This window comes from Talpa occidentalis, unplaced genomic scaffold (genome assembly GCF_014898055.3).
Source record: "Talpa occidentalis isolate TD23 unplaced genomic scaffold, MPIMG_talOcc4v2.1 talOcc4.3, whole genome shotgun sequence".
Lineage (NCBI taxonomy): Eukaryota > Metazoa > Chordata > Mammalia > Eulipotyphla > Talpidae > Talpa > Talpa occidentalis.
Genome location: NW_023603184.1, coordinates 115,017,176 through 115,033,959, shown reverse-complemented (window position 1 = coordinate 115,033,959; position 16,784 = coordinate 115,017,176). Strand labels below are relative to the sequence as shown.

The window sequence follows — 16,784 nt, the reverse complement described above, 5'->3', positions numbered from 1 at the left end:
ATCATCTTTGGAAAAACTTCTGATCTTGAATTTTAATTTTCCTTATATTCATTCCTTTAGCAAAGAATTATAATAAGTCTTAGAGGTAGTCAGTCCTGTGAAGCTAGATTTCTCATGATTTTCTTTTCCTTCTTTCCTCCCGCCTTCATGCCCCTTTCCCTTTGCTCTTCTGTGTTGTTTCCTCAAAGTCTCATCATTTGTTTATTTTGGTTTTACTTTATTTTCATCAAACTTATTTAATTTTTGAATAAACAAATACACTTAGCAACAAATTAAAATTCAAAACCTACAAAAAGTTATAAGGTATATATTATGTGTGCATTTATATTCATATATACATACTGGCCTATTTTTATCTTTTTTATTTAAAATTATTATGCAGGGGTCAAATTATTATTATATATAAGGCTAATTAGTTGCTTTAAAGTCTAATTATTATTTCTTTTTGTGGATATTATAACATCCCCTGCCAGTCCCCAAGATAGATGCTTAGTTTGATTCCCAATGTCATGTTTACAACCCATGCTGCACTGAATATACTTGTGTATACTTTCTTGTGAACATATGTGGAAATTTTAAAATAATTTTCCAGAAATGTGATTGCTGTGTTTAACAGGTGTATGATTTGATCATTTTACTGACATTAAAGCCTTAATTTGAAGTCATGTTTATTTTAGGTAGCTACAGAAGATGTATAGTTACTTTCAGAATTAAGTGATTTTTTTTTTTGTTAGACAGATCCAAATCTCTCAAGAGTGCATGAGACTCCCAGAGCTAAAAACCCTATTGAGAGACTCTCACAGACAGTACATAGCAAAGTGGAAATCCCATTAGTGTGGCAGTAGCAGGAGAGCCAAGACTCTTATTCTGATATTAACCAGGATTTGAATTTTCTAAGTTTCCCGAAACATTACAGAAAGTCCTTTGTTTAAAATATTTCAAAGCCAGGAAAAAAAAAATCCAACAACTTGTAGTTCAGAAGGTAGAAAAATTAGAAACATCTGGTAAGTTTAGTTGCAGACTCTGCTTGTGCTGACATGGCAATGTAATAACCAGGCGGTTGACTAGTCCAGTCTAATTTGGGTGAATAATATTTTCTCAGCAGTCTCCTGGCCACAAAAGTATCAAAAAGCAATGGGAACATGCTGTAAAGTGCCTTGATGCCCAGAACAATTACACTCTGGAAACATTCTCTTGGCGGGCTGAATGTGACCCATGACCAAGGCACAGCTCATTCCATAAACAGAATTACTCAGAGTATATGTGAAATAACATTCTTTGTAGAACTTTCTCAGTGCATGGTACCATTATGGGCCCTCATACCTTGGAATGATATTAACTTATAATAGGGATAAAAAGAAATGCAACACTTTGCTTTAAATAATTATACAAGCACCATTCCCCCACATTGTTATTTTCAGAGTTTCTTTTATATATGAATGAGCCAACTATAAGAGTTTATGATTTAATTTTTAATACTTTTTTTTTTTTTACCATTTTAATATGTAAGTAACATACAATTTACTGGTGTCCTAAGAAACATTGATGTTTGGTTCTTATGTGTACTTATGTATCTTTCTGGGCTCTCAACTCGTGACAGAAAATTAATTACTTCATTTTCATGTAAAACATATGTACTTCAAACATAATCCAGTTGATTGACTCATCACTTTGTACTTTAATTTATTCACTTATATGCCTGTCTAATCAGATGCATACTCCTCAAAGTTAGACTGTTTTACTTCTGGTGACTTTCAGTGTGCCTAGCACATAAGTGTAGAATAAATGCTTACAACAGGAATGAATCAGTTAGCTAATCATAGACCTAATAAAAGAAATCAGATCTCTTCAGTTCTTTATTGTAACATCTGCCTTTCTTGTTTGTCTTCTTTCATAATAATGAAGGAATTGGGGTTCCCTATCAGTTGCCAATTTTTCTTGAATATGTATATATATTAATCCACGATTATTTTAAAGTAATATTTGTTGGTTTATATAATGAGCTACGAGTCTACTTTCCATTGGTGATTATATGTATTTTTCAAAAGCAATGGAGATTGATTCGAACCTTCTGTTCTGTTGGCTTTTAGGAAAGAAAATGCCTGCAGGTCAGCAGATGTTGTAGGAGGTATAATCAAGGTAGACAATTAGATAACTTGGATGAGGTTGCCTAAGAAGGAGTAACTATAAACATTTTCTACGCACTCGCCTTTGATCATCTGACATTTTTTTTCTGTCTGGATATGATGCTGTAAATTTTGGGTTGGGACCCATTGAAGCTGGCAACAGTTAACTTAATCCTTCTTTTTACTGAGGACATGCTCATGCTTGCTAACAACTACAAGATTAAGTTGGATTTACTTAGTCAAAAGAAAAACAGGATGGGAAAAGACAATGTGAAGTCTCTCTTTCTCATCACTTGTGCCTCCACCCCCACTGTTTTTTGTTTGTTTTGGTTACATTTACAAATATTCTCTCATTTTCCCATGTTCTGTGTTCACTTAGAAAAATCTTCTAATAGAGCAGACCACAAACAGGAGTTCCAGAAGTGCTGAATCATCACGGCAGAAGTCCAGGGGTTTGGCAACAGCTGAATGTTAAAATCAGGGACTGACCTTTTTAAAAATAAGTCCATGGCAGCAGATGTCACTGTTGTTCTATCAGAACGTTAGCACACTTCTGAGTAGTGTTTGCTTATCAGTATATGAGCCTAGATTTTAGGCAGCAATGGCTTGGGGACATTTTATGATGGTCTGTGGCACTGATACATGAGGGTCAATTTCTTCTTTCTGGAACCTGATCTGATTACATTGAACTTTTAATATGATTGTGATTACCATACTAGAGTCATTTTCCCTTTTTCAATACAAATCTTTAGCATAGGGTCCAACTTTCTTTTGTTTCTTTCTTTTTTTTGCATGCCTTTGCTTAAACATGGACCACTTTCCCTTTTCTGTTCAGATGGACCTTTTCTGTTCAGATGGACCACTTTCCCTTTTCTGTCCATATATTTTTTCCTATATAAGTCTCCGTAATTCTTCATGTCCTAAGAGACTTTTTTTCAACATTAATTTTGTGCCATTAACTGTGATGCAGCTAATCTTCACTTTTCTGAGTAAGGTGTGCCAGTTATTTGCCTATTGTCATTCACCCTGTTAAAAAAAATTGATCACTTTAGAGACCCGATTGGCTTTATTAGATGACTTATGAATCAAGTAGCATCCTGTTTGGCAAGTAGAAAGTCTCTTCAAAAAGTTGAAGGGTTTTTATAGCCTGAAGGATGGTGGGACAAAGTCATTAGCAACAGAAAAGAAGGATCACTTCAAGCAAAGTTACCTTCCTTTAGGGGTGGGCGGGGTGTCTTATTATGCAGATATATTCACTACAGCTGACCAGGAAACTCCTGATTTGGTGGATTAAATTTCCAATTTAGGGAGAGGTTAAAACTGCTGTTATGGATGGGTATTAAGCCTTGATTTGGAGCCTGTTGTTTCTTTTTCCTTCCTTCCTTCCTTCCTTCCTTCCTTCTGTCCTTCCTTCCTTCCTTCCTTCCTCCCTCCCTCCCTCCCTCTCTCCTTCCTTCCTTTTATAACTTTCTCTCCTCACTCTTTTGATCAGACTTAGCCTGAAAGATTCAATCAAAATTTAAGACATCATCACCACTCCCAGCGGCTGCTCTAAAGTTCTCCGTTTTGCTCCCAATTTATGAAGTTTCATAAAGCTAAATGTGTCTTTAAAAGTAACTCAGTTGGAGTTTTTGTTATTTAACAAACTCCATATCTTCCTTTTCGACTTTGTGATTTTGTTAGCATGCAGACTGAGGGGCACCCAGGGACCCGCAAACTTGCATATTGTAAAAGGTTTCTGTCGTCTACTGCATAAAGACAGTATTCTCCTAGGTGAAAGACCTTTAAGAGAATTGTATGCATAGAGAGAGAAGAAAGGATAATAGTTTCCTGATAAAACATCCAAAGGTACCCATCTCCTCATGGATAAATGCCCAGCCAAACAAGGTTGGCCCAAAGTGGGGCTGGTGAAGCCTGAAGGTTGCCAAATGTCAAGGCACCTTCTGGTGGGGAATCATAGCAAAGGAGGAGCCAATCATATCTGGAATGAAAGGAGCAAGATCAAAGTACAAATATAGTCATGCCCTTTTGGGGATGTGTTACTTCTTCATGTAGTTAATGCCTAATTCAATTCTATTTTTTAAGTTAAAAAGTGCAAATATCTGTTTAAATATTTTAGTTGAAACAACTGTCTGCAGTTGAAATGGTTCTTTGAGAAGCATTCCCGCCTATTCTTTTTCATTGTTTAAATTTTTTTTCTTGGGCATGCCTTTCTTTTTTTCATACCACAGAGTTTAATGCTTGACTGTCATCATTGTTTTCTTCCTTACTAGTGCAGAGGAGCAAATATCTGCCATGCCAAAATACCTCTTTTTTGACAAGAGGTTTATTTCATGGGGAGTCATTTTGAAGGCTGGGTGGAAGTTGACGTTTGTGAAAGACATCTACCTGCATAAAGGAGAAACACTCCCTTAAGGGGCAGCTCCTTTTCTGTACCTAAGCTCCTTAACTCTTCTCATTGGAGAAGGTAGAACTTAAATCTGTATAACAGTCTGTCTTTGTCTACAGTGCCTCCCTAAGTGAGCTTTCCCTTTCTCCCCACTACTCCCCCTGCAATCCTCCTTCTCTTGGCTGAGCTATTTAAGGTGCTGTCTGAAGCCATATTGGTGAGTTATGGAATCATGTACATAGGAGATACATATGTTATTATGAATTTTTTTTGGCTTTTATTCTCTTGTCATTCTCTCTGATGCTTATTTGATCATTTATTTGTCCAGCCTCTGAATAACCTAGAAGGGTATATGGAATGATTTTCTTTGCATATGACACGAGATTCTTTTGGTACACTCCAAAGATGAGTGCTGTCAGTATCTTACTTGCCTGTACCTGTGTGCTGCTTTTTGCACCAAGCAGTGGAGTCTATTTCCACTTCTCTTGAATATGGGCACTTCTTCGATTTGCTTAAGCCAGTGGAATGTGACAGAAGAGGCATTCTGGGATGTCATAGTTCAGTCCTTAGGTTCTTGCAGCTTCTTTGTCTTTACCTTTTTGGGCCTGGTTGCCAGTTTTAAAGAATTTCAAGTTCAATCTCAAAATGAAGAGAGGTTATTAGAGAGAGAACCTGGAGGCTGAGGTTCAGCCCTAGTTGAGCATGCAGTAACTATAATTGTATCAAAGACATTGTCAAAACTGGGTGTTAGCTTTCAAATTTAGTTACTCCTCAGAATCATTTGTGAGTTTTTCAAGTTATTGTCTCATTGGAGCCTGACATAACATCTATTTTTATAAAGTACTAAACTTTATAAATAACTTTTATTGGGAAAATGATAAAATATCTTTTTTAAAAAGATTTATTTTTTTATACAAGAACTGGGGTACAGGTCAGAGGCACTGAAGGGTGAGAGAATTCACCAGAGAGAGCGGGGAGAATTCACCAGAGAGAATTCACCAGAGAGGCAGATGGATGGAAGACACTGCTGAGGGGAACAGGGGGCGAGGCGGGCTGGCCGGCTGGGAATCGAACCCACGCTGCATAGTCTGCGGACAGCTTCACAGCGCAGCGCTCAACCCGTTGCGCCACTGGGGAGGCCCCGAAAAATGATAAAATATCTTATATTATTTTACCTTCTTTCATGTCTGTATCTTTATAATTATTGTCAATGAAACAGACAAGACTATATATTGATGGTGGAAATGGTTAAGAACCAGGTGACTATCTCTATGTGTATGTATGTACACACACATACATATGTAGAGGAGAAAGGAAAAAATGGGAAAATGAGAAAAAGAAAGAATACTTAAGAGTAGAGAATATGTTTTGGGGGTCTATCTTCAGGTAGAGTGGGAAAAATTTAGATGAGTAGGGGGAGAAATGTACCTGAGTATTGGTATTCAGTAGTTAGACAAGGAAGTGAAAACCTGTATTAGACAGAAGTGATTATTAGCCAGGAATAAAGTCCTGGTGGATTGGAAGATGACTTGGCAGTGTTGGTCAACTTAGAAGCCAAGGTGAGATACTGAACTGGGTGGCCAAGATCAGAGCCAAAGCTATTGAATTCAAAGCCAGGGATCTGGAGGCCGTTTGGAAGAATATGCAATGGGAGCCATGCCAAGAATATTACCTCTTGGTTTAGGAGTTTTCAAATGAAAAAATTGCTGAGTTCATAATACGGATTATGGAATATAGTAATTCCTTGTAGGTTATTCTTTAAGTCAATGTTGGATTAACATTTAAATAAATTTAAAATCTGGAATTTTGTTTAAAAAATTAAAATGTCCAAACAGATCATCTTTCCAACAAATGTTTTTTAAACAGATCTTTCAGCCAAGTTGCCTAAGAACAACAGTTGACTAAAACTGCACGTCTTCACTGTCTACTGCAGAAGGGAAACAGGAACCTCTGGGAATATCTGTGAGTCATAAAATGTTGTAGGGAACTTTCCAAAGACATTTTCTTGCTGGGATGGAGCGTTCTAATCTCATATTGGCAGGCTTTGTTGGCAATAAGGTACATTGTTTACTTTGATTCCTTCTCAGCTGTCCTGCCTGACCCTGGTTCATCAAGTTTTTGATGTATTGGAGCAGAAGAATTGCATAATATCACAAGATTATAACCCCTTTTGTTCTTCTATTTTCTTAAAATAGATAAAAATCATGATCTTAAACTATGCTTCCTCCATGAGTGTCTTTCATTCTTCGAAGAAAGTAGTTTGGATTACTCCCACAATTTTGAAAGCTTATGGTACTGGTAATTGAATACATATGTTTTCATTTAATTTAAAAAGATGTCAAGAACACTTCATAATGTTGCCATAAGGGTTGTTTCTAAGCATCTGTCCATGCATGCACTAGGGTATTAAATCTAGTTTAAGTATTAGTACTTGAGTTTGACAAAGTATAGACAGAAATGCTTATCTTACGTAGTTATCAATGTTAAGAATGGACCAGAAAGTCAAGAAAAGAAGAGCACCAAATTCTTTGCCCATAAATTCAAACTGTATCTCAATTTTTAAATTTTAGATGGAAATTGAACACTTTCTAAATTGATTTGTTATTAGAGATTTTTGTGTGTTTTAATTTAATTTTTAAAATAGAACAGTACTTAACTTGTGGAAATCTTAAGTATTAATACAGTTCAAAAGGTTTTGACTATTGCATATACTTGTGTAATCACCACCCAAATCAATATATAAAACATTCCATTACTTGCTACATTCTAGTTATCTTCCTACCAACACCCTTCTCCAAATTCCAGAAACAGCATACATTACATTTGCATGTTCTTGGACTTTTTGTGTATTGAATATTAAGTATATATTTGGGTTTGAATTCTTTGACCCAGCATGTTTTAAAAATTCATTCATATTGTTGTGTATATCAGTTGATCGTTCCTTTTAGTTGATGAGTTGAGAAATATTCCAATATATAATAGTTCTCATTAGTCCCCCTTTTTGCATACTTTCAAGAACACCAGTGGATGCCTGAAACCAAGAAAGTACCTAAATATAGGGGTAAGTACTATTCATGATTTTTATATATATTTATGTATACATATATATAATTTTTTTCTATATATACATACCAATGGTAAAGTTTAACTTCTTAATTATGAACAGTAAGAGATTAAAAGCAATGACTAAAAATAAGCTAGAACAATGACAACAACATACAGTAGTAGAGGTTATTTGTGTGTAGTCTCTCTTTTTCTCTCGAAATATTTTATTGTACAGAACCCACCGGCTGAAACTGCAGAAAGCAAAGTCTAAAATATAGGGACTACCGTATCACTATTTATTTATTCTCTTGATTGTGGACATTTGCATTTTTACCATATTGGGCTATATTAAATAAGGTGCTAAAACATTATTGTGAAAGTCGTTTTGTAGATGTATGTTTTTATGTCTCATAGATAAATATCTAGGAGTGCATTATAGGATTTTATAAGAAACTGCCCATTTTCCAAAGATTTTCAAATTTTATCAGCAATGCATGGAACTTAATTTGTTACACATCCTAACGATCATTTGGCATAATTAATCTTTTTGGTTTTAACTTCTCAAGTAAGATTGAGACATCCCATTGTTTTTTATTTGCACTTCTACAATTACTAATGATATTGAAGACATTTTTATGTGTTTATTGGACATTTCCATATCTTTGTGAAATGTCTCTAATTCTTTTACCTATTTTTTTTTTGTCTTTCAGTATGTTTTTTAGGAGTCCTCTTTATATTCTATAAGTCTTTTGTCAGATAAATATTTTCTGAACATTCCACCTGGTGTCTATTCATTTCCTTAGTAGTTTCTTATTTTTTCATATTGTGAAATAATTCATATACCATAAAACTCACCCCTTTCAACTGAATAATTCAGTACTTATTTAGTATATTCACAAGATTTTATAGCCCTATGTAATTCCAGTTTAATAACCTCAAACTCTATATCCATTAGCATTCACTACGATTTTCTCCTCCTCCTCCAGACCCTGGCAAGTACTAATTTATTTTTTGTCTCTAGGGACTTGCCTATTCTGGACAGTGTATAAATGGAATCATACAAACTGTGGCTTCTTTTTTTTTTCAGCATGATTTTTTTTCTGAATAATATTTTACCCTGTAGATATACCACATTAAAAGTATTCATTCCTCTATTGATGGATATTTCGATTGTTTCTTCTTTTGATTTTATGAATAATACTGCCATGAACATTCTTGTACATTTTTTTGAGGTAAACATTTGTTTTCAATTCCCCTGTTACAGACTGAATGTTGGTGTTTCCCCCAACCTTAGTACGCTTAAACCCTAACACCCAATATATTTGGGATTTTGGGGAGGTAATTAGGTCATGTGAGCACAGCCCTCATGATGAGTTAATGTCCTTGTAAAAAAAGTCACAAGAGTGCTTGCCTCACATCTCTGTTCTTGGCCATATGAAGATACGGACAGAAGGGAGGTATTTGTCTCTAAGTCAGGAAGTGGGTTCTCATCAAACAGAGATTAGCCTGTGCTTTGATCTTATACTTCTCAGCCTGTAGAACTGTGAGAAATAAATGTTGGTTGTTTAAGTCACTCATTTTATGGTAGTTTTGTTATAGCAAGCTGAACTGAAAATTCCTAAGAAATGAATTATTGGGTGATGTGGTAACTTTATGTTTAATTCCTTGAGAACTGCCAAACTGACTTCTATGCTAACCACACCACTTTCCATTCTCATCAGAAATGTACAGGGGTTCTAATTTCTTTACATGTTGGCCAACAATTGCAATAGCTTGTGGTTTTGATTTGCATTTTTCTAATAACTAATGAGCAACTATTTGTGTGCTTATTGGCCATTCGTACATCTTCTTTGGAGGAATATCTGTTCAGAGACTTTACTCATAAAATTTTTTTTTTTTATTGTTGAGTTATGAGTTTTGTTTTTAAAATTGTATGCTGGGGGCCTCCCTGATGGCACAAGGGGTTAAGACACAGCCTATGAAGCTGCTCGCAGCCACTGCAACATGAGTTTGATCCCCTGCCACGGAGGTGACCCACATGGTGCAGCAGACCTCGCCTGATTTGCCTGCTTCTCCCCTCAGCAGTGTATTTCAGTAGATCCGCCTGTTCTGTTCCCCACTCTGTCGCTGGTGAGTCCTCTCAGCCCCCCCACACCTCTGGCTTGTACCCCAGTTCTTGTATGCATAAATAAATAAAATCTTTAAGGAAAAAAAAGTATATGCTGGATATTAGACCTTTGTATATGGTTTGCAAATATTTTCTACCACTCTGTGTGTTGTATTTTCACTTTCTTGATAATGTATTTGAAGCACAAAAATTTGTGTTGATGAAGTCTAATTTGTCTCTTCCCCCCCTTTTTGCTTTTGTTTCAGACTTTATGTGTAAGAAACCATTTCCTAGTCCAAAATCACAAAGGTTTGCAACTGTTTTCTCCTAAGAATTTTATAGTTTTAGTTCCAACTGAAGGTCTTTTATCCATTTTGAGTTGTGTTTTGAATATGATGAGACACAGTTATAATCTTATTCTTTTGTATGTGGATATCCAATTGTCTCAGTATACCATTTGTTGAAAAGATTATTCTTTCCTCATTGAATTGTATTGGATTTCTTTTTGAAAATTAATTTCTCATAAATGTCTGAGTATATTCAGGGACTCTCAATTTTATTCCATTGATATTTATGTCTATTTTTAATTTGATGACTTTTTGATGATTAAGATGAAATTAGGAAAAACTTAATTTTTTCCCTTTCCTTTTGTGACCAGGGTGTTTTGTGTAAGGAATATTTCCTTATCCCAAGGTCATGGAGATGGGAGTTTTCCTGTTTTCTTGAGTAGGTTTTCTGTTCTCCTCTCTCTTTTCTCCTTCTGTGATACTCATTATTCTTATGTTGGCTTTCTTAATGGTGTCGAATATTTTTCAAATTGCCTCTTTGTTTTGTTTTGTTTTTCTTCCTCCTGGGTACGTAGTGCACTCCTATCTCTGAGGTCACTAATTCTATCCTCCATTTGTTCTATTCTACTTCTGTAACTAGAGAGTTCTTGTTCTCATTTGTTGAGCTCTTGATCTCCTGGTTTTCTGATATCTCCTATTTAAAGCTTCAGTTTCTACCTTCTTTTCATTGATTGTATTTCTGAGCTCATTAATTTATTTTTTGGAGTTTTGTTCTATCTCTTTGATTCGCTTTTTGGAATTCTCTTGTATTCCTCTGATTTGCCTTTTTGAGTTCTCGTATTACTTTGACTTGCCTTTCTGAGTTTTCTTCTATCTCTTTGAGTTTCTTTATTATATTTCTTTCTTTATTTCTTCTTTCTCTTATGAGTTTCTTTATGTTCTGAACTTTTTATGTGATGGGGAGATATAATTTCAATATTTTGTTGTTAGGATTCTAAAGGGTTGTTACCTTGTGATGTCCTAATCTCTTAAGGTCCTATATTTTCATGTATAATATTTGTCTACCCTTTTTTGTTTCCTTAGGTCTCCTATTTTATTAGCTTTAGAAAACATCTTTAATATTTTATTTCTTTCTTTCTTTATCTATTTATTTATTTAGACCTTGCATTTGTATGTATTCAGATATGTTTTGTTGTTGAATCAGCAGGGTGGTGAGGGACTTGGAGTGAAAAAGAGGTTGGTATGCTTGAGTTGACCTGGGACTGGCGTGTGTTTGTGGAAGCCCTTATGCCCTTCCATTCTGGGGTTTGGGGTGAAAGACTCAGTAATTCCTGTGCTTTCAGTATACCTCTTACAGTAGGTTTCAGTCACAGAGGATGGGAAGCAGGAGGAAAGATCAGAGTGCCTGCTGTGCTATTATTATCTTTATGGTGAACCTGGTGTTTGTGGAGCACTCCCATTTCTCCACAAGGTTCTCCTGTCTTTCTAAGGAGTACACCTACAACCTCTGCTTCCTACTCCCTGTGACTCTGGCTGACCTGCCTGGACTGTCATTACTGCCCACTACTCCAGAACACAGCCCACCTGTCACAGGTTCCTGTCTCTACCCACCTCATGTTCAATATGGCATGAACTTGGTGCTCACTCTGTTGATGTTTGCACAGGTCTCTAATGACTGAGGGATGATCAGTCTACTCCTGTATGAAAGATTATTTGTCCAGCCAGTGCCTTTCTGTCCAAGAGCTACAGTCTGTGGGGACTGAGCCCTGCTCAGTTGTCTCTGCTGGGATTTGTTACATCTGCTCCTCTTGTCAGGGCTTGCTCCAGTCTTCCAGAACCTATCAGGACTGGGTTGCTTTAAGAACCCTTCCTGAGACTGACTGGAGCCTATGGATGCTTACTGTGGTGGGCCTGTTTTCCTGTTCTGCCTTGGGGCTTGCTGATGTCTTCTGGGGCTTACCTTAGTGTGGGCTGCTTCCAGGAACTCTCTAGGGCTCACTGAGAACTATGAAAGCCTATTTGAAATCTCTGTTTCCAGGACCCCCTCTGAAGCTCACTGAGGACTATGGGGGGCTTACCTTGGAGGTCTGATTCTAGGCACTGACGTGGAGCTCACTGAGGTCTGCGGTGATGTCTGCAGAATGCTACTGTGATGGCTCTGATTCCCAATCCTGGAGCTCACTGATGCTGTGCCAGTGCCTGTGAAGGCCTGCAGTGGGTGGTTTTGCCTTCAGACCTCTTCCTGGGGCTCATTGGGGCTGTGCTGATGTCTGTAGAGGGCTGCGGAGCTTGCTTAAGTCTATGAAATATTGCTATATAAAGGCTATGCCAGTTTTATTTTGCTGCTTACTGGGACCCTGAACTGCTGGGGTTCATCTCACCCCTCTGGGCAGGCTACCTACTTGACCTGTTTTACTGCTCACTGAGGTCACCTCCTTTGGATATTATTCATAGCATGTGCTATAATTGTTTCTCTTTCAGCACTTTTGTCTTTGTTCTGCAGTCTAGCTGTAAGTATGCAGAAGAGTTGAGTCCAGTGTCTCTACTCTGTTGTTATCTTGTCTGGCCCCTTTCTGAAGTTCTTAATGATTGAAATTCTTAATTTTAATTTTATGAAATAACTTATGAATTGACTCCCCCAAAGCCATTTTGGAAATTTAATTGGATTCTGTTTATCTGTAAATTCATTTTAGATGGATCAATAGTTTTGGTACGTCTTAAAATATTTCCTTTCTACTCTATTCCTGTCAGACCTATCTCTTCATTTGGGGATCCATATGGTTTCAGGGAAACTAATTCAATCAGTGCATTCCATATCCCTTATCACTGAAATGGTAGCCTGATAACACAAGTAGACCTAATTAGAGGGAATATCAGTTCTCCTTGAGGATGCTAGGAAAAGAAGCTTATGCTTCTGGTTTTAGATCAAAGCTTTAGGCAGAGAGTTGAGATAGAACGAATTCAGATATTTTGTGTCATTGTTAGACCTCTGGATCAGACTTCACTTGAAATATCTGGATTTTTAGTCATCAGATCCAGCAAATTCTCTTTAGATTTTTTAAAGTCAGCTTGAGTTATGATCATTACTTTCAAATGGAAGCATTTATAGCAATACTATATAATATTAAAATATTCTTTTTTCATATTCATAGATATGGTATGACTCAATTTCTTTAACTATGTTTTTATATATCTACAAAGTGTGTTATATTCTTCCCTTTGATATATATTTTTTGATTATTTCTGGGTACTCTAGTACATTTTAAATTATTCCAATCTAAAAACCTTGCTTTGCGTAAAGCATTATAGCGATACATAATAGATTCAAATGATGAAATAAAAAGTAATAATAAATAATAATAATATCAATGCTGGTAATTATTATTTTTTTAAAGATTTTTTCTTTTTATACAAGAACCGGGGTATAGGCCAGAGGCGTGGGAGGGTGAGAGAATTCACCAGAGACAGAGCGGGGAGCAGAACAGGCAGATGGACCGAAAACACTGCTGAGGGGAGCAGCAGGAGAGACAGGAGAGGTCTGCCGTGCCATGTGGGCATCTCCCTGGCCAGCCAGGAATCGAACCTGCGCTGCGGAGGCTGTGGACAGCTTCACAGGACTGCGCTCAACCTGCTGCGCTCAACCCACTGCGCCACTGGGGAGGCCCAATGCTGGTAATTGTTTTTATAATAAGTACTATATTGCAGACACAGTTATTTCTATATATATTAAGTCATATGCTCTTGAGAGGGAATTATAAATATAATCCAATTTTAAGGTTTTATTTTTATGGACATCTTTTTTTTTTTTAAAGATTTTATTTATTTTTTTATTTATACAAGTGCTGGTGTACAGGCCAGATGCGCAGGAGGGTGAGAGGATTCACCAGAGACAGAGCAGGCAGAACAGAACAGGCAGACTGATGAAACACACTGCTGAGGGGAGCAGTGGGCGAGACAGGAGAGGTCTGCTGCGCCATGTGGAATTCTTGCCGGTTCTCTGCACTGTAGAGGCTGAGAACAGCTTCACAGTGTGGCGCTCAACCACCTGTGCCACCAGGGAGGCACCAATTTTAAGTTTTATGGATGAGAGAAAGGGGTACAGACATTAAGTAACTCAAGCTTAATCAGTAGTGAAGCTGGGATTTGATATTAGGTAGTCTTATCTGGACCCAGGGTCTGTGCTCATAATCTCTATATTATACTGCTCCAAAATTATAATTGTATCTACAATCAATAAGAATGTACAAAAAAGTAACTGTGATTGATTAATGTTGAAATTTTTGTCATTTTGTTGAATTATATGAAGCAGGTAGACCAGTGACCAGTTTCTAGTGCTAGAGTTCCTGTCAACTCTCTGAAGTTCTTAAATGTCATTTACCTTGCTTTCTGGTTAGACTCAGGGCAGCGTGAAGGTGTATTTGGTTTGTTTTATTTTACCATCAGGCAATCACATCAATGACTGACTAATATTGCATGTAGAGGATTTGTATAACTATGCAGTCATACTTAGGAAAAAAACATAATTTTTTAGGTACTTAAATAGGAAATCAACACAAGTGGATAGATAGGCAACCTGACACTTTTATATTATTTGGAAGGGACAAAGTTTAGACTTATTTACAGTAACTTTACTTACAAATGCACAGTCACGAACTTGTTAAAACTGACTGGAATCAAGATCTAGGAAACCTGTTGGACCTTTGTTCATTCCCTCAGCACCAGGGGGCGTACTTTCTTTTCTAATCTTTTTTTTTTTTCCCAATGTAGCTGTTGACATCTGTTGAATTCTCCACTTCTGTTCTTTGCCTTTACACATGAGTAGTGCACAATTTTGGAAATTTGTGAGTGGTTTCAACTCATAAAGGTGAAATAAAACCACAATTTTATATCTTGAAAATATTTGAGAAATGATTAGATAAATATTACATTTAAAATACAGATAGGTGAGACCCAAGTTAGTGTATTTCCAGTTTAATTTAGAAGGCATAGTTGAATTACATATCTAAGGTAAGCAGTAGGAATTTTAAACTAAAATTTTTTTTGCAGGTTAGGAGAGTATGATTTTTTGAAATATGCTAGTTATATTGATTTCTTTTTGTAGCTGACCCTGTATGTGTATGACTTTAAATTTAACATGTTTTGTTAATAAGTACCCATTGTGTAACTCTTATGATACCACTCATTTAAGTTATAATCATCTGTTTCCTTGTTTCATGTGTGCAAGTCTTATCATCAGGAGTAGCTCTTGAAAACTAGTTTAGGGCATCTTTTAAAGTCCTCGAAGACTGGAGTCATAGTGGGAGCCCACCAGATAATTGTTAAGCGAAATGGTGGAGAGGCCTGAAAGTGGGACTTTTCCACATATACATTATTACCTCTTCCGGGTACTCCTCTACTGCCCAAGTCACTGGTCCTGTGTTTAGTGTGCTTGTGCCACAACTATGCCAAATCTTAATGATCAGTAATAAAACCGAAGAGACAAATGGCATTATTTATTCGGCAGGTCTTTAGCTTTTGGTGGAAAATATTTTCAGAACTTTAATGATAATAACTACTGCTTATTATGTGCTAAGTACTTTACAGATGTCATTTATTTAAGTTCATGATAACTGTGAATTGGGCACTATTCTCATTTTTATAGAGAAACTTTAAGCTAATATGTGATAGAGCCAGAATTGCATTATGTTCTTAATAATTGCCCATCGTGGTCTCTCATGGGTACAACTGACATTTCTCAAATGTAGCCTGATTATCTCCATACATAGCACAAACTGTTTTCTACTGTCCCAATCCCCGCCCCCAGGAAGTAGGTGATGGATATTATGGTATTAACTCTATATTAATAGACATAAGGCAAATATTTCTTGTCAGTTCTTTCTTTGTTTTGCTCCTGTTGTTAGAGAAAACAATAGATGACAATTTATTCCCATAAAGGCAGTTGTGAATCTTAAATTAGTTTCTTGGAATATTTTCCTCCCTTGTTCAAAAGAGATATTTAAAATTTTTAAATCTGAGACAAAGCTAACTCTGTTGTATTTATGAAACCCAGAATAAATTAAAAATTTATGTTTGTTCATTTAGATTACTTTTTTGAAGGATTTGGTTTACTGTTGAAATAGTGCTATCGTCTCTTAAGATCATGTAAGGCTGGAAAACTTGTCTGTGTTGTGGAGTGTCTTTAAATTGTGGCAGTATCTCACCACTCTTAAGATGGGCCTTTTCTGGCTGTAGTCAAGTGTGACCACCTCCTGTTTTTTCCCTCCAACTGCCTCCCAAGGAAATTCTTGAAAAATAAAGCAATATTTCAACCCACACTTTAATGAGTAGACTGGAATTTCTGTCCATTCAGATATCTCAGTAATGACTCATAGAATTGTCTAGCCCTTACTTTCCTAACATTTTCCGCTCACTGTAAGTTATTTCTTCATCTTCTTTTGCTACTCAGAAGTGCTTTTCATGTCTGCCAGCTGAAAAACTAGAAATAAATAAGACCTATAGTTTCAAATTTGAATGTGCTATTTGAGCTTTTTAATACAGCCCTAGTGATACAGTGTTTGGCAGAAGTGCCATCTGAAAATGGACAGTTAGGCTGCAACTAAAAGCTGCCTGACTATAATTTACTAAATGCAATGCCAGACTGTGAAATCTGACCTGCCTGTGCCATTAGTGCTCTCTTCTGTCTTGAGTCATTTGTTTTACTATGTGTGAGCTTCTGTGGAGGCACCCTTAGATCGCCCAAGGAATTCAGGCATTGAATTATAAAGTACAATTAAATAAATGGCTGCCTGGTGGAAAAAGGTAACGTCAGAAACAAAGGGGATAGTATGATA

General features: G+C 36.5%; 1 protein-coding gene across 2 annotated transcripts in view; it reads left to right on the top strand.

Annotated features, from left to right (window-relative positions):
- The first annotated feature begins 6,381 nt into the window (after positions 1 to 6,381).
- The window catches only part of COL5A2 (collagen type V alpha 2 chain), a 202,444-nt gene continuing 192,041 nt past the window's right edge, over positions 6,382 to 16,784 (top strand). Inside the window, exons 1-3 of one of the 2 annotated variants that reach the window (XM_054699923.1) lie at positions 6,432 to 6,477; positions 6,711 to 6,807; positions 7,532 to 7,576. In XM_054699923.1, coding sequence (XP_054555898.1) covers positions 6,720 to 6,807; positions 7,532 to 7,576 — 133 coding nt within the window. In that variant the 5' untranslated portion in view covers positions 6,432 to 6,477; positions 6,711 to 6,719. Of the gene's footprint in view, positions 6,478 to 6,710; positions 6,808 to 7,531; positions 7,577 to 16,784 lie in introns of both variants that reach the window. The other variant, XM_054699922.1, reaches the window with a different exon arrangement.